The sequence below is a fragment of the Pteropus medius genome, unplaced genomic scaffold (assembly GCF_902729225.1).
Source record: "Pteropus medius unplaced genomic scaffold, Ma_sr-lr_union100, whole genome shotgun sequence".
Lineage (NCBI taxonomy): Eukaryota > Metazoa > Chordata > Mammalia > Chiroptera > Pteropodidae > Pteropus > Pteropus medius.
This window is the reverse complement of record NW_024352873.1, coordinates 27,131-46,133: the sequence shown is the minus strand read 5'-3', so window position 1 is coordinate 46,133 and position 19,003 is coordinate 27,131. Positions and strand designations below refer to the sequence as shown.

The 19,003-nt window shown below is 35.6% G+C and overlaps 1 protein-coding gene and 1 pseudogene across 1 annotated transcript; both read right to left on the bottom strand.

Annotated features, from left to right (window-relative positions):
* Window positions 1–1,675: 1,675 nt before the first annotated feature.
* LOC120592541 (uncharacterized) lies at window positions 1,676–1,794 on the bottom strand (annotated as a pseudogene).
* A 2,842-nt stretch (window positions 1,795–4,636) lies between these two features.
* Window positions 4,637–5,753, bottom strand: LOC120592538 (olfactory receptor 7G3-like). The gene has a single exon (XM_039850282.1). It carries the CDS (start codon window positions 5,636–5,638, stop codon window positions 4,637–4,639), a length of 1,002 nt encoding a protein of 333 aa, XP_039706216.1. The 5' UTR covers window positions 5,639–5,753.
* Between the last annotated feature and the right edge of the window lie 13,250 nt (window positions 5,754–19,003).

The following is a 19,003-nucleotide window of genomic DNA, read 5'->3' as shown; positions in this document are numbered from 1 at the left end:
CTAGGCAAGGGCTGTGAGTAAGGTTGTCACAGGCTGACTCTTTACAGTTGCTATATCCCTAGGGATCAATATCCAAAGCTCCTCATTCGACAGACATTTTTAGAGTTCTTCTGATCCCTGGGTAGTGGAAATCTTTATAGATCGAGACAATAGGAGAGTCTAATCCCTGACCCTCTTGGGCCAGGTGTACACTATCCAGGTTTCTCTACTTGTTCATGCTTGCCTCCATTTTATATACTATATGCACATGTAGATGGAGTCTTTTCTAATGAATTCCAGGCTTTTTTTTCTAAGTTACAAACAAAAGCATTTCCATCAAACTAATGACATCAGAAACAATGATTCCAATTTTAAGTGTATTCGGTATAAATAATTCATTTATAGATATACTTAAGGCATTGTAAAATTCAAACACTTGGGTGTATTTCAATTTTAGAGTCATTGAATGTTTCCTGCTTCTTAATTTCTATTCTCCATATTTTACACAGCAGAATCTGATATATTCTCTGTAATCAATTGTGACTGTGATTAATATAGACAGAATTCATGTTCTCTTTTAAAACTATTATAACCACCTTTTACAATTTTCATACAATAGATCCAAAGTATATTTTTCTTCACATTGGAGGCTTTGGAGTGAATTATGGTTCTTCATTTTTAATTTTTGAAAAACAAAATACAATGTCGCTGAAAGACAGTAGTGAACAGTTTTGTAAACAATCTAGTAGATTTCATGGATCAAGACTTCCTACCTTAGCTAAACACAAAACGCTTTCTTTCTTTCCTTTACTTTGGCATTGGCCTGCAAAGATAACACCATTATCTGCATTTCTCAGGAAATTGCCAAGGGGTAAATGCTAAATCTTATAACAAGTTTTTTTTTTTTAATTCTAATAATTTTTAAATTATTTAAAAATATTTAAATAATAAAATAAAAAATATTTAAATTATTTAATTTAAATTATACTAATACTATAATTTGAAATTGAAATTATAGGAGTATAGTATTAGACTAGTTTCAGGTGTATATCATAGTGGTTAGACATTTATATAACTTATGAAGTGATCACCCTGATAAGCCCAGCACCCATTTGACACCATAGTTATTACATTATTGACTATATTCCCTATGCTGTATCCCACATCCCCATGACTGTTTTTATAACTGGCAGTCTGTTTTTTAGATTCCACATATAAGTGAAATCATATGGTATTTGTCTTTCTCTGTCTGACTTATTTAGCATAATACCTTCTAAGTACATCTATGTTGTTACAAATGAAAATACTTCACTCATTTTTATGGATGAGTGTTATTTCATTCTACATATGTACATCTTCTTTATCCATTTGTCTGTTGATAGGCACTTAGGTTGCTTCCATATCTTGACTTTTGGAGATAATGCTGTAATAAATGTAAGAATGCATATGTCTTTTCAAATTAGTGTTTGGGATTTGTTCGGATAGATGCTCAGAGGTGGATTTGCTGGCTTCTTCCTTGCCTCTTGGTATAGTCCCTGGGTTTGTGTGTGTGTGTGTGTGTGTGTGTGTGTGTGTGTGTGTGTATGTGTGTGTGTGTGTGTTTTGTTTTTTGTTTTTTTAGGCGAGGCAACCCTTGGTTGACCTCACAGATCGCAAGCACCTCGTCAGGTTACAATCCTTGATTTTTTATTTTTTATGCCTACAGCACCTGGTCTTCCTAGCTGATCTCTCATCCAAGTACTAACTAGGCCCAATCCTGCTTAGCTTCCAAGATCAGAGGGGATCGGGCTTGTTCAGGGTAGCATGGCTGTAGACAGTATAGTCCCTGTTTTAAAGTCTCTTTTGTCTGATGTAAGTATTGCTACCCCAGGTATTTTTGTTTATATTTGCATGAAATGTCTTTTTTTATCCCTTTACTTTCAGTCTGTGTCTTTCAATCTGAAGTGTGACTCTATAGACAGCATATGTATGGGTCTTGTTTTCTTATTCATTTAGCTACCCTAAATGAATAACTTATGACTCGAGCATTTAATCCATTTACATTTAAAGTAACTGATATTACTTTATTATTGATAGGTATGTAGTTATTGCTATTTTATTATTCATATTTTTCTCTTTTCTTCATCTTCTTTTTAAAGAAGTCCCTGCAACATTTCTTATACTGATGTGGTGGTGATGAACTCCTTTAGTTTTTTCTTGTCTGGAATAAAACAAGTTTTTATTATAGGCTAGAAGAAAACCTAACTGACACATGGCTTGAATGGACAATTGTGCCAACAGGATTTGTCCTTTTCTGTAGTGATTATCATTTTCCTTGGGCCCATGAATGCCTAGAATGCTGGTGCACAGCTGGGCAGTGCTTCTTACATGATCTAACTGTGTTCTAACTGTTCTATAAAGAACCTACCAAGAAGCTTTTCATGAGTCAGGGTTTGTGGACTTTGGCACAGACATATTTCCCGGTTAGGAATAGATACCAATGAGAACATGATCAGAGACCTTTCCTCCACACCCGGAGACATTGCAGTTTTTGTTGCTAAGGCATCAGCTCCCCAGAAAAAGTCCTTAGACTCTCTGACCACAGTTGTTCTTGCTGGTAGAATAGCCCTTGATTATCTTCAGCTAAGCAAGGTGGTGTCTGGGCTGTGGCCAACACCACCTGCTGTACCTGGATCAAGGATTCTAGAGAAGTTACATAAAATCAATTACATAAAACCAGTGGCTTAAGAGGATGACCCCTTCATAGGGTTTTTATTTTTTTTATTGGTTTGGGTCTTGGAGACTATGGCTCCAAAGTGCCCTGCAAACATTGGGAATTATCTTGTTTATAGTTACCACAATAATCTCCCAGGCATTGTATTCTCTCAAAAGCTTTAAATGCATGTTCACTACTGCTAATTGCCAAGCAAATGATCTTCCAAAGACGGGATGTCAAGGAAGGGACAAAAGAGTGACCAGCTTCTAGATCATGCACCTGGAATCGTGATCTGTGAATGTCACGGATTAAGCAAAAATGTCATGCCATGTCAAAGATCAAGAGAGTTCCAGGGAAGTCACTGAGAGTGACTCTATCATTTTAATTTTTTATCACATCTCTCAATTAAATTGGGAGTATGAGCAAAAGGGGGAAACTGTTAAAGAAAAAAATCTGCAGGCCCAAAATGATGTCACTAGTGCTAAAAGCTTATGATAACAAATCTACATTTAATCCTCATCTAATTGTAGTTTCAACCTCTTCCAGAAACATATTCTTAATCAATGAGTCTGGAATTTTCTGGTCAAGCACTAATAAAGTAATCTGTCACTGTGGGCCTTCTCCATCCTCCATAGAAAGAAGAGGCAATCTGTATAATAAAAAACATTCTCCCTCTCCTCTCCCAAAGAAAAGCTGTCCTGGACCAAGTATAATCCTGTCTTTCCCTTTGCTAATAGCTCCTTTGCCCCTCCCTTCTTCCTATAAAAATCTGCCATTTTGTATAGCTCCTGGGAATGCCCTTCCAGTTGCTGTTTGGGGTAAATCGCTTAATTAAAGTCAATTAGATCTTTAAGTTTACTTTGTTAAATTTTCTTTGATAGTCATAAGGGAGAAGGCCCAAGATTCTTTCTGAGGTTTCTGGGCCTTGATTGTTTTCAGCTTGAAATAATCTGCATTCCAGAGTGGCTCATCTTGGGGTGACTCATTCTGAACCCCTATGGTAATCAAAATGTATAGTTCAGGAGTTCAGTAAAAAGTAGAACCAATGAAACACACACACACACATAATTGAAGATTTTATTCAGGACACAAGCATTGAACAATTTACTTATGACAATATGACACTGCAGAAAAAAGATGGTGCCATTCAATAAAATTAGACTCGAATTCTTCAAAAATCTTTAGTTTGTAGTACTCAAAGTATTAAATCAATACAAATTTCTTAGCAGGGAATTTGCATTGTTGAGTGTGAAGTCTTTGCTATATAACAGTATCAGGATAGTTGGTAGAGGAAACAAGGCCTTAATTTGACAGATTCTTTACCTTTCCAAATTCATGATGGCTGATTGCCTCACCCTGAGAGACCAAGAGAATATGCTGTTCTAATTACCTCTTAAAATATACCTATCTCTATCTCTAGCTCTATCTTTATCTACCTATTTAAGGTGTACAAGTGTACAACATGATGATTTGATATACATACAAGATAAAATTATTCCTATGGTAAAGCTAGTTAACATATCCATCTCTGCACATAGTCGTGTGTGTGTGTGTGTGTGTGTGTGGTGAGAGCACCTGAAATCGAGGCTGAGGCTAGTCCTCTGACTATAATGATTAGTTTCTTCCAAAACTCTATCCTCCTTCTGTTGCTAACATTCGCCTAAGAACATTTCCCTCAAACTCAATATACAAAGAATCCCTTATTTAGGTTCTGCTTTAATAAAACCTGACTGAAAAATCAGCTACAGAAAGTTCACATAAATTATGAAGAATCCCAGTGTTAGAGAAGACCCGAGTCAATTTTCAAACCTAAGTTGAATAACCTTTAGTTATTATGGTGAAAGAACTTGGTTAAGGACAAATGAGACATCATTCTGACTCACGCAGTATTTCTATAATTTGACTCATTTAAAAATCCATGCCCAAGGCAGATGACACAATAACCAAAAAAAAGGATGTTCTTCAGATAAATTTCCTCAAGGCTCTCTTAATGTCTCTGTTCCTCAGGCTGTAGATAAAGGGGTTCAACATCGGGGGAACCACAGTATACATCACTGAGGCTATCGCAGCCTTTTTGGAAGAGTGGTTAACTGCAGAATTAATGTACACTCCAAAAGCTGTGCCGTAGAATAAACAAACAACTGAGAGATGAGACCCACAGGTAGAAAAGGCTTTATACTTTCCCCCAGATGATGGCATTTGCAGAATGGAGGAGACAATTTGAATGTACGAAAAAATAATTGCAAAAAGAGGAACACCACCCAATATGCTACTCATTAAATACACCAGGATGTTATTGATGAGGGAATCAGAACAAGCCAGCTTGATGATCTCAGCAAGGTCACAGAAAAAATGGGGGATTTCCAGGTCTATGCAGAAGGACAGTCGCAGCAACAGGAGACTATGGAGTAGAGCATCTGCAGTGCTAATGATCAGAGAGAGTAGAATAAGAAGACTACAGAGATGGAGGGTCATGATGACCATGTACCTGAGTGGATAGCAGATGGCTACATAACGGTCGTAAGCCATTGCTGCAAGGAGAAAGTTTTCCAAACCTGCAAAAAACCAGACAAAGCCAACTTGGGTGAGGCAGCCTGTGTAACTGATAGATTTGCTCTGTCTTTGGATGTTCACAAGCATCTTGAGGACAGTGGTGGTGCTGAAACAGATGTCAGTGAAGGACAGATGGGAGAGGAAGAAGTACATGGGAATGTGCAGGTGGGAATCTGAACTGACGGCCAGGATGATGAGCAAGTTCCCAAGCACGGTGACGAGGTACATGGTCAGGAATAGACCAAAGAGGAGGGGCTGCAGTTCTGGGTCCTCTGAAAGACCCAGGAGAAGGAATTCTGCTGTACTTGATTGGTTTTCTGATTCCATGGTGTTGATGAGTCTGATGAGAAAGACACAGGTGATAGGACATAACAGATATACAGGGATCCTTATTTTAGAAAACCCCGACATCTATATTGTGAATTGAAGTAACTATTACTAATCTTTCCTTTTTCTTTCTGCCTCTCTCCCTTCCTCAACCTCTTTTGTTTTTCTCTCCTCCTCTCTCCTACATTACACGATTATCCAAATCTTATTTACTCTCTTCCCACATTGGACCAACTAATAGGAACAAAATAGGAAACAAGACATGGCTTTTTCCTTGAGAATTCTCAAAGCTTTAAATTAGCAAGCAGGAAAAGTAAAGCCAAGCATATTAATTCTGAGTTTTAGAGCAGAGTTTCTCAAATCGTATTTGCATCAGAAGCAACTGGAGGGTTGGTTAAAACCCATATTGCTGGTCTCACACTCAGATTATGAGATAAAGAAAATTGAGCGTGGGGCTGAAAATTATCCTTTTTAACAAATTTCCAACTGTCACTGTCACTGATCTGGGTTTTATGTTGAGGACAACAGCTCATTGCAGGCATGGAAAATCAACTTGTCCACAGGTTGGAGCAGACCCAGCATAGTTAATGAGGAAAATGGTGGCCTCATTCATCAATGCTCTGCAGAGTGAGCTGGCTGGGAGGTCAAGTCCATGACTCAGTTAAGCCTCTTCATTTTCAATGGGTCATCAAAACCTGTCTACTCAATTCCCCATTTTCATTTCAGAATTTCATCATTGGGTTCTTATCACAATACTCTTGCTATAATTTTTGTAATTAATAATAGTATTAGCATGGATTATGCAAATAAATATAATAATTATTATAAACTGCTCCCACTACCACTATCACTTATAGCATTCTACTGCCAGGCCTGGTTCTCAGTACTTATTATACTAATTTTATTCTCTCTAATGACCTATGAGTCAGGTGCCTTATCATCCTTTTGTTTACCCATGACCTCATATAAAAATAAAGGTCAAGTGAAATGAAATTATGAATACAAAAAGTTGACATTCCAGTGAGAGGTGGTGAAGGGATTTCAAACTTTGGAGCTGAACTCATATCACCAAGTAATGCTCACTCTGAGTAGTACAGGTTTAGATATCCTGAAGAGCCAATCAGATTCTATCACTTGCCTTTTGAAAATTTCTACCCAAAGAGTTGCAAGTATTTTCACTTCTAATCTCTGACTTCATAGGTAGCATCCAGCAGGCATCAGCAATAAAATAGGACCACTCTAGAACCTGAAATGAAGATTAGAATATGGTACTTGAAACCTTAAACCGATGGTTATTATGTCAATAAGATTCTCTTTTTTTTACAATAATAAAACATTAAAACATTTTCATAAGGTGATACATTGCACATCTCTGGATTTTTTTCCCCAAAAGAGAAAAACTAGAGGAAGAGGGAAAAGCATGGTATTTTGAAAAGACTAAAATAAATAAATAAATGAATAAAAAAGAAAGGAAGGAAGGAAGGAAGGAAGGAAGGAAAAAGGAAGGAAGGAAGGAAGGAAGGAAGGAAGGAAGGAAGGAAAGAAGGAAGGAAGGAAGGAAGGAAACAATTGGTTAGTGTGTTCAAAGCAGAATCCTAGGATGAGAAAGATAAAATCTACCAACACAAATGTCCAGGCTGCTTGACAGGAATGTTGTTATAGTAGTAGGAAGAAGGAGAGAATTGTCAAGTTAGCCTTAAGAGGAAAAAAGGAGATCGAGGAAGGTATATCTGATATCTCAAATGCTCTTCTAGTTGTGGGACTTTAATCAATACAAATGGGAGCCTAGCACCTGATGAGTGTGAAGTACTTATTATTATTAAGATGATCATGACAATTGAATGAAAATTAGACTTTACTTCTACAAAGTACTTACCTTCTCCAGCAGAGACAACAAATACACACCCACACATGCACATGCAGCAATGTATAAAATAAACACATGCACAATCTTCTGTGTAACTGCCAGCCACGTTCTTACATGAAAAACAGTAGAGAGACTATGTAAAATTTCAAATTTAAAACCAACAGTAGTCATAATTATCTCCACTAATCGGTAATTACTTCTAAAATCTATTTTTTTCTTTTCTTTTATCTCTTCCAAGGTAGCCCATTGGTCTGTCACTTCCTTCGTTCCCTCTTTTTATGATACATGATTAAAATAATGAATCCCTTGCTACTCAGTAGTTTTTTTATTCCCTATTGCTTTTATTTTTTATTTTTTGGCACTTCTATCTCTGTGTATAATAAACAGATAATTTTAGGAAAAGAAATGCTAGAAATTCAGATTATCTATGTCTGTTATGCCCTGTCAAAATCTGGGTCACACAGCTTTGGTCATTTTCTTCTGAAGGAAACCTTGGTTAATGGATCAGGATCAACTCAAGGATACTCCTGTTTCCTGTGTTATGGTGAGGTCCTGAGGATATAGTCATGGATCACGCAAAACAGGCAGGAGGGAATTGGTTACGTCGCGGGTGCATCGATAGAGCTGCCAAATACTCTTATGAACCATTATTTTAGAAAAAGTGTGTAAAAGTGTCTGTTATGTGAAAACTCATTAGCATGTTAATGTTTAGAACTGATGTCCCTAAGAAAACTTTGCTTCGCCAGTGAGAAAATATGGACCCTCAGCTTGGAGTCATGAAAACGAGCAGTCATAACATAAACCATGATTTTGACTCAGACACACCTGGGTTTAATTCTGGCTTCAGCACTCGCTTTGCAAACAAAGTAATTTTTTTCCCACTGTGTGAGAAGCCTCAGTCTCCTCTTTTGGAAAACAGGAATCCTCATAAAATCTTATCAAAAATGTTACAAGGATGAGTAATGAGAAGACAAAATCACAAAGCACAATGTTTAGTATATGAGACACACTAAATATTTCTCATTGAGATTTATTTCTGCCTTGGACACAACCGAACCACCTGGCATGGTTCATTATAGAAGGGAAGTGATGGATGGAGCAAGATGAAGGAGGAGAGGAGAAAGAAACAACATCTTTAGCATGGCAACCATAAATTTCAGGAGAGAATGGATGTGCTATATCTCTTTCTGGGGATCTTACTTATAGAGAAATTGGAGGAGTCAACAACCAAAACAAACATCGATAATTAATATTTATTTTAATGGATATGATAATGCATATAGCAATTAAAATGAATAAATTAAACCAAAATGTATCAACATAAATAACAAAATCTCAAAAGAGAAAAGTAATATGTCTAACAAGATATCTACAATATGACAAAATTTAAATAAGTTTAAAATAAAACTTTTTATAAAACATTTCAAGTACACAAAAGTACAGAATAAACAATAAAGTTCTGGGTATCTGCCACTAGGCACTATTAAATTAAAATAGGCTGCCATATTTGCATTAGATAATTTTAAGAAATAAAATAATACATATTTATTTTTCTACATCTTTAGTCACTTTTCCTTCCTCAAAGGAACCACTATATGGAACTTGGTATGTTCTTGTGGTTGTAATAATTGAGTGAGATTCTACCCATAAAAAATGTTCTTGATTTACATTTTAAAACTTTGCATACTGTACATGGCATTTTGCATTCAGTTTTTAACAATAATGTTTTCTATGTCTTGGTACATTTTTCTCTAGTTCATTAACTTTATCTTACCTTATTCCAATGTCTTATCATCTCACAATTTATTTGTTCATTCTCCAACTGAGTGGCATATTCCTTATGGCCATTTCACACACCACACGCACACACACACACACACACACATGTAAAACAATTTAAACAACATGTGGAGAACTGCCAAATCCAAGACCGTGGTTGCATCAGGGGTATGCTGTATTTATTCGTGTTATTTTATTACTTTAAGAAGAGAACTCTGATGGTAAAAATCAAAGTGTACTACTTTTGGAAGCATGGATGGTTGCTTATTTGTTGTATTATTTTATACTGTCCTGGACTTAAAAACATTTCATAACTTATTGAAGAGAAACAGGTAGACTGGGCTGTAGTTTGGGGATCTGCTTCATTCTCCACCTCCTATCTCTCAGAACACTCATCATCAGGAAACAGCGTCAAAACCAAAGATCTCTTCTAAAAAGAAGAAGACAGAATGGATAGCAAAGGAGGTGCGACTTCATATCCCTTCCCCTTGACAAATTAAAGAAAATGTTAGAGGATTCTAGAGCATTCTTCAAAACTGAGCAAGAGTAGACTACTGTTGAAAAAGGAAAAAGTCCCTGGACTTTAGCAGAATGGGAGATTCTTCAGTATTAGTGCAAAGCTACAATCAGACAGAGATGATGGATCATTAGGCAGGTACCTCACAGGCGACCTAGTTCTGCTCTTCTTTTGTGTGGACTCACCTGATGGCTACCCCCAGATGGACTGGTAAACAAAGACCTGTCCCTATTTGCAAAACATAAAGTAAGGGATCTCAGATTACCTGGAAGCCAACACTAAGGAATGGCATTCCCTCTTTCCCTACACGTGAAGGAGAAAATTAGAAGCTCTGTCCTCAGGAAACACAGAGAGACAGTGGAGCACTGGGCTCCTGCGCAGAAACGATGGTCTCCGGAACTAGGCTCAGGTGGGCTGCATACTGACCTGGGCATGACTGTTGAGCGGGGTGGTCAAGAAAGACTATTTGCAGTCTCTGTGTCCCTGGGGGTTTAACATCCAAAACTCTTCATTAGTCAAACTCTTTTACTCTCGGTGATTACAGAGCAGCACAAATCCTTGAGGAACAAGGCTCAGAGATGAAGAAGTTTGGTTTGGCTGATTCTCAAACCCTGAGAGGTCAAACGTATGCCATCTTCTTCCCTCTATTTTTCTTGACTCACATCCACCTAGTCTTCTGTATACTTCAACATATCTTTCTGTTATTGGGTTCTAGTCTTTTTTTTTTTTAAGGGTTATTTAAAGGAAGCCCTGTCCTAACATTCGTATCAGGAAGACTGGTACTATATTTAAGCTCATAAATTTAGTTTTTTTTTATATGGGTAGATATATATTACCTGTATAAATACATGTACTATTACAGTGACTGTATACTAAAAATGCATACACTAAGGGCTAATTCTGTGTATGACTCATCGAACATTGATTCTGTTTATGTATATTATATTTAGCAGTTTCTAATATATCCTGTGTACTTAAATGTCAAAGATATTTTATTCTCTTTTTAAAATTTTACTAGCACATTTTCACAATTTAATATCATTAGCTTCAGTATATTTTTTTTTTATATTATGGACCATGGGTTGAAACTATGCTTTTTGGTTATCAATAATGTTGCAGTAAATTACAAGTTATCAGAGTAGCAGTCAACCTGTTATACAATGTACCTTTGAGGATGTAACTGTAAGACGTGGGACTTGTTTGCTGTAACAACAAATTTTATTTTAGTTGACATTAAATAAATAAAATATTTTGATACTATTATTAATACATGGAGAGATATGATAGATTTATTGATCAGAAGTGAGAGTCCAGAACAAAAAACAAAAAAAGATATAAACTGGCAGCTTATTTATTGAAGAAATAAGATTACAGTAAATGAATAAACTAGTTAAAAGGTGCAAGGACATAAAATCAATTTAGATTTCTATTTTACATCCAGGTCAAAAATAAACTCTAGGTAGGTTCATGCATTTAATTGTTTCAGGGTTCATGCCTCAAATGTAAAGAGCTAAAGAATAAATCCCTATTTTGAGGTAAGAATGGATGACAGGAGAAAAAACCTGTTGAGAACAAACCATTAAAGAAAATATTGACAAATTCAACTTTATTAAAACTAAGCATTGATATTCATCCAAAAAACATTACAAACGATGTACAAAACAGACCACACACCAAATGAAATTTTCAATGCATATAATTGACAAAGATTACTGTTACAATTAAATAATTGTTATGAACTAATAAGATAAAAAGGCAGCTCAACGGAAATAGCATAAACAGATACTTTACAAAAGAGGAAAAAATAAGTGGCCATTATATGTAACCAGACTCTCAATCTCATAATAGAAATGTATATTAATTAAGTAATATTTATACCCATGAAGTTGTCAGAGTAAATGAAAATGTATTACAGGTAATGTGGATTGCAAGAAAACTTTTAATGGGAATTAAAATTGGTTGAACCTCTTAGGAAAACTCTTTGGAACTACCTAAAAGATTTTTGGCACTCCCATATATACTAATAACTCCATTCCTAATATAAAACTTTTTCTCACATCTTCCAAGACACAAGTATGAGATTATTCAAACAGAGGTATTCATAATAGCAAAAAAACTAGCTACAAAAAGTTTCATCCACATCAGAAAGAATAACTATTTTTAAAATTTTTATTTATTTATTTTTTATTTATTTATTTTTTTATGGTGACATTGCTTAACAAAATCCAATAACTTTCTGCAGTACACTTAAACAGTAAGGCATATATATGTTTACAATGTGTGTTCACCTCCCATAATTAGATTTCTTTCTGTCACCACATATTTGACCCCCTTTACCCCAACTACCATCCTCTCTCCACTTTTTCTTACCCTCTGGTAACCACTAGTCTATTGTCCATGACCTTGAGTATCTCTTCGTTTGTCCTGTTCATTTGTTGCTTTTAGATTTATATCTCACATATAATTGATATCATGTGATTTTCAACCTTTTCTGTACAATTATCTTGAGGTCCGTCCATGTTGTCGTAAATGGCAGTATTTCATCTCTTCTTATGGCTGAGTAATATTTCATTGTATATATGTACCACAGCTTCTTTAGCCAATCACCTATCATAGGACACTTTGGTTGCTTCCATGTCCTGGCCATCGTGAATAATGCTGCTATGAAAATTGGAGTGCAAATATCTTTTCAGATATGGATTTTCAAGTCCTTGGGGTAAATACCCAGTAGAGGGATTGCTGGATCATATGGTAGATCAATTCTTAGTTTTTTGAGTAACCTCCATACTGTCTTCTATAATGGCTGTACCAATTTGCAGTCCCACCAGCAATATGATGGTTCTTTTTTCTCCACATCCTTACCAACATTTGTTATTACTTGTTCTGTTGACTATAGCTATTCTAAAAGGAGTGAGATGGTATCTCATTGTGGTTTTGATTTGCATTTTCCTAAAAGCTAGCGATATTGAGCATCTTTTCATATATTTGTTGGCCATTTGTATGTCCTCTAGGGAGAAGTGTATGTTCAGGTCCTCTGTCCATTTTATGATTGGATCGTTTTTTTTGTTGTTGTTGTTATTGAGTTGTATGAGTTCTTTGCATATTTTGGATATTAGGCCCTCATCGGAGGTGTTGCTTGGAAATATATTTTCTCATTCAGATGGGTCTCTCTTTACCCTGTTGACCATTCTTTTTGCTGAGCAGAAGCTTTTTATTTTGATGTAGTCTCATTCATTTACTTTAGCTTTATTTCTCTTGCTTTTGAGTTCAAATTCATAAAATCCTCTTTAAGTCCAAGGTCCATGAGTTTCGTTCCTATATTTTCTTCTACGCATTTTATTGTTTCAGGTCTTATATTCAGGTCTTTGATCCATTTTGAGTTAATTTTGTGTGTAGCAATAGACAACCGTCTAGTTTCATTCTTTTGCAGGTGGCTTTCCAGTTTTCCCAGCACCATTTATTGAAGAGGCTTTCCTTTCTCCACTATATGTTCTTAGTTTTTTTGTCGAAAATTATTTGCCCATGTAAATACAGGTTTACTTCTGGACTTTCGATTCTGTTCCAGGGTCCATGTGTCTGTTTTGCTGCCAATACCATGCTGTTTTGATTTCTGTCGCTTTGTAGTATAATATGAAGTTATGCAGAGTGATGCCTCCAGCCTCGTTCTTTTTTCTCAGGATGGCTTTGGCAATTCGATGTCTTTTGTGCTTCCATTTGAATCTGATGATTTTTTGTTCTATTCTTTAAAAAATGCCGAAGGGATTCTGATGGAGATTGGATTATATCTGTATAATGCTTTAGATAATATGGTCATTTTAACTATGTCGATTCTTCTAATCCAGGAACATGGAATATCTTTCTATTTCTTTGTATCTTCTTTGATTTCTTTTAATAGAATCTTATAGTTTTCATTATATAGGTCTTCCACATGTTTTATTTTATTCTTTTTGTTGTAATTGCAAAAGGAATTATTTTTTCCACTTCTTCTTCTGATACTTCACTATTAGAGCATAGGAATGCTATGGATTTTTGAACATTGATTTTGTATCCAGAAACTTTACTGTATTTGCTTATTGTTTCTAGTAGTGTTCTTGTGGAGTCTTTAGGGTTTTCTATATAGAGAATCATTTCATCTGCAAATAGTGACAGTTTGACTTCTTCGTCCTATTTGAATGTCTTTTATATCTTTTTCTTCCCTGATTGCATTCACTAGGACCTCCAATGTCATGTTGAATAACAGCGGCAATAGTGGACAGTCTTGCCTTGTTCCTGATCTTAAAAGAAAAGATTTATTTTTTTCACCATAAAGCATAATATTGGCTGAGGGTTTGTCATATATGGCCTTTATTATGTTAAGGTACTTTCCTTCCATACTGATTTTGTTAAGTGTATTGAACACAAATGGATACTGTATCTTGTCAAAGGCTTTTTCCGCATTTATTGATATGATCATAAGATTCTTATTTTTTAATTCGTTTATGTGGTGTATAACATTAATCGATTTGCATATGTTGAACCATCTCTGTGCCCCTGGGATGAAGCCCACTTGATCATGGTGTATAATTGTTTTAATATGTTGCTATATTCGGTTCACCAGTACCTTATTTAGGATTTTTCCATCTGTGTTCATGAGAGATATTAGTCTATAGTTTTCTTTTTGTGTGTTATCTTTACTAGGTTTTGGTATTAGTGCAATATTGGCCTCATGAAATGAGTTAGGAAGTATTGCCTCCTATTGGATTTTTTGGAAGAGTTTGAGGAGAATAGGTATTAAATCTTCTTTGAATGTTTGGTAGAATTCACTGGTGAAGCCTTCTGGTCCTGGACTTTTACTTTTTGGTGGGTTTTTAATGATTGTTTCAATTTCCATACTGTTGATCAATCTATTTAGATTTTCCAGTTCTTCTTGATTCAGTCTAGGAAGGTTGTATTTTTCTGGGATGTATTAGTTTATTTCTTCTAGTTTATTAAATTTGGTGTTATATGCTTTTTCATAGTATTCTTGTATGATCCTTTGTATTCCTGCAGTGTCTCTAATAATTTCCCCTCTTTCATCCCTGATTTTGTTTATTTGTGTCCTTTCTCTTTTTTCTTTAGTGAGTGTAGCTAGGGGATTGTCAATTTTATTAACCTTCTCAAAGAATCAACTTTCTGTTGCATTTATTTTTTCTATTGTTTTGTTTTGTTTTGTTTTGTTTTCAATTTCATTTATTTCTGCTCTAATTTTGATAATTTTTTTTCCTTCCGCTGACTTTAGGCTTCATTAGTTCTTCCTTTTCTAGTTTTTTAAGATGAAGCGTTAGTGTGTTTATTTGGGCTCATTCTTGTTTTTGGAGGTAGGCAGGTAATGATATGAACTTTCCTCTTATGACTGCTTTTGCTGTGTCCCAAAAATTTTGATATGTTGTGCTATCATTATCATTCATTTCTATGTATCCCTTGATCTCTCCTTTTATTTCTTCTCTGATCCAGTTATTCTTCAGTAGTATGTTGTTTAATTTCCATGTATTTGTGGTTCTTCCTGCTTTCTTTTTGCACTTGATCTCTGATTTTAAAGCATGATAATGAGAGAATGTGGTTGGTATGATTTCAACCCTCTTATATTTATTGAGGCTATCTTGTGTCCCAGTAAGTGGTCAATCCTTGAAAATGTTCCTTGTGCACTAGAGAAGAATGTATAAGCAGCTGTTTGGAATGAAAGGCTCTGTAAATGTCAATTATGTCCAGTGAGTCTAATGTGTCATTTAAGGATGTTATTTCCTTATTGATTTTCTGTTTGGATGATCTGTCCATATCCGACAGTGGGGTATTTAGGTCTCCTACTGAAAAATAATGAAAGAGAAATACAAGTACTACCTGATACCATCAGGAGAGAAAACATAAGAATAATGGGTATTCTCGAAAGGGAGGAAAAGGAATAGGGATTAGAGAGCATTTTCAGACAAATAGTTGATGAGAATTTCCTAAATCTAAAAGATGAGCTAGAGATTGGGATTCAAGAAGTCAACAGAACACCCAATTATCTCAACCCAAAAAGACCTTCAGCAAGACACATTGTATTAATATTATCAAAAATCAATGACAAAGATAGAATTCTCGGAGCAGCCAAGGAAAAGAAGACGGTAACCTATAAAGGAAAACCAGTTGGATTATTGGTATTTAGGTAGTGTTTCGGTCTGTTTCTCCTACTATGGTAGTGTTTTAATTCTGTTAGTAATTGCTTTACATATTTGGAGCTCCCTGTTTGGGAGCATAGATATTAATAAGTGTTATGTCTTTTTGGTGCATGATTCTCTTTATCATTATGAAGTTTCCCTCAGTATCTTTTTTAATCTTTCTTATTTTGAAGTCTGTTTGATCTGATATTGGAACTACTACTCCCACTTTTCTCTAAATGCCATTTGCTTGAAATTTCATTTTTTCACCCTTTCACTTTGAGTCTGTATTTGTCTTTGGAGCTGAGATGTGTCTTCTGGAGGCAGCATATGCTTGAGTTTTGTTTTTTGATCCATTCTGCAACTCTGTGCCTTTTTATTGGTGAGTTCAGTCCATTTACATTTAGGGTGATTATCGAAATATGAGGTCTTCTTATAGCCATTTTATCTTTTTTTTTTTTCTGGTAGCTTGGTGATTCCATTGCTTCCTTTATTTTGGTTGGCTTTTGTGGGTTTTCCCTCTGGTCCTTCATGTTTTATTTTACATACTTCAGTTCTTAATCTTTGGCGTGTGGTTACCATTATGAATATTTAAAGGATAGTTATATATATGTACAGTTGTCCATTTTCTTCTACACGTGCCTTGCCTCCATTCCCCTTTGCAAATATGGATCTTTGAATCCTTTTTTTTCAGTCATTGTTATCTCAATTTGTCCCTATGTATGCTGAACATTCATTACTATCTTGCAATAGCAAATCTCTTTTTTTTTGTTTAAGATTATAATACCCTAATCTTAGTAAAGGTTGTGCTCCTCTACTTCTATATGCCTGCTAGTCACTTTACTACTAATTTTTTGTGTGTGTCATTTTGTTTTAGGTGAGCTGACCTTTTCCAGTATTTCATGTAATGCAGGCCTCATACTGGATATTTCCCTCAATTTTTGTACGTCTGGAAAGGTCTTTATTTCTCCTTCATATCCTAAGGAGAGCTTAGCTGAATACATTATTCTTGGCTGGTAGTTCCTTTCCCTTAATAGTTTGAATATTTGGTTCCACTTCTTTCTGGCATCTGATGTTTGCGCTGAGAAGTCTGACGATAATCCAACCGGTTTTCCTTTATAGGTTACCGTCTTCTTTTCCCTGGCTGCTCTGAGAATTCTATCTTTGTCATTGATTTTTGATAATTTTAATACAATGTGTCTTGCTGAAGGTCTTTTTGGGTTGAGATAATTGGGTGTTCTGTTGACTTCTTGAATCCCAATCTCTAGCTCATATTTTTTAGATTTAGGAAATTCTCATCAACTATTTGTCTGAAAATGCTCTCTAATCCCTGTTCCTTTTCCTCCCCTTTGAGAATGCCCATTATTCTTATGTTTTCTCTCCTGATGGTATCAGATAGTACTTGTATTTCTCTTTCATTATTTTTCATTCTTCGATTTGTCTCTTCTTCCTTCTGATTTATTTCTAGATTTCTGTCTTCGATATCACTGATCCTTTCCTCCATTTTGTTGACTCTATTTCCCAAGCTTGCTATTTCATTCCTCATCTCCTGCAGTGTTTTTTTTTTTATCTCCAGAAGTTCTATTCTGTTCTTTTTGAGGGTTTCAATCTCCTTGCTAATTAACTCATTCTGCTCATCTACTTGTTTTTTCAGTTCCTGAAATTGTCAATAGGATTTGTTTTGGATCTCACTGAATTTTTTTCAGAAGTACCATCCTGAATTCTCTATCATTTAAGTCGCATATTTCTCTGTCCGTAAGCTTATTTTTTGGAGATTTTTCTTTCGTTCTGAGATGCCTTATCACCTTGGTTGTTTATGGTGTTTAATGGACTATTTCTCTGCCTGGCCATTAATGGAAGTGTTTTCTGCTTTTTTTTTTTTTCCAGAAATAAGATTTATTATATAAAGGTCGCTTTTTAGCCTCTTGCAAATAAAGTGTTTTTCTTTCGGTCCTCCATAGGAGGCATTTAAGCCTCTTGGATCCCTGCTTTGTATATAGCCTTAATAATGCTTTTTTTTTCTTATAGATATTCAATCATGCTCACTACCTTCAATCTCAGTCGCTGTCATTGTTAGCGACAGTTTCAGTAGCATTTGCTCAGATTCCCCTGAAGCTCCGTGGTGTTCAGATTTGGAAGATATGGAGGGCCGGGTCCTCTGGGTTGGGGGTGGGAGCTGCAGTTCAGCCTCAGCTTTGCAACTGTGGCTGGTAAAAATCAACTTTTGTTTCTCTGCCACCCTTGCTTCTCTGCTCTCTGCCCTGATGACTGGGTCCTGCTGCTGGCCGCATGAACTCACAGCTCTCTCAGGTATGGCTCTTCAGGGAACTATTCGTACCTTCTCCCCTCTAACAGGGAGCTCCAGCTGAGAGAGGTAGCTTCTTTGTTTCTCCTAGCCCTCCGCCTGACACCCAGGGTTCTGACCTGTGGTAGCTCTTATGCTCAGATCTCACACTCAGATATGCTGATGTGCAGTTTGGGTGTTTTTTGTTGAGTTTTAGATGTTCAACTTATTGTTGTTTCAAGGGGAGAGATCTAGAGATGTCTCTCACTCCACCACATTTCTGCAACTTCCACAAGAATAACTATTTTTGATATTACCACACACAATGTAAAATTATGGCATAGAAAATGAATGAGTTCATCATGCACTCGACAAAAAGATAAATCCCAAAAGCACAATGATCCAAAAAGCAATCAAGACAAAGAATTCAACCCTTAAGATTAAACTTGCTAATGAATTCAAAAGCAGGCAAATTTATTTTGAAAATATGATTAATAGATTGCATAGGGATACATAGAATGTGATAAAAAGGATACAGTTGAATTCTATGACAATGTCAGCGTGTAAAGCAAGTATGATCAAAAACTGGCAATTTCATAGTATTTAACTTAGTAGAATGTCAAAATAAATGATAAATATAAAATCAGAAGAGTGGTTACCACAGGGATGGGAAAAGTGACGAGACTGGGAAACACTTCAAGCATACTCTATGTTTTATTCTTAATTTTGTAATAGGTATATTTTCATCATATCACTGCTCTGTAACCAGAGATACATTTTAAACAACATTGCATACATGATATTTTAACACATAAAATTGAAGTAAGTTCTTTCCTATTCTAAAGTA

Excerpts from the sequence above, each read along its gene's own strand:
- LOC120592538 (XM_039850282.1), bottom strand. The coding sequence starts at position 5,638 with ATGTCGGGGTTTTCTAAAATAAGGATCCCTGTATATCTGTTATGTCCT.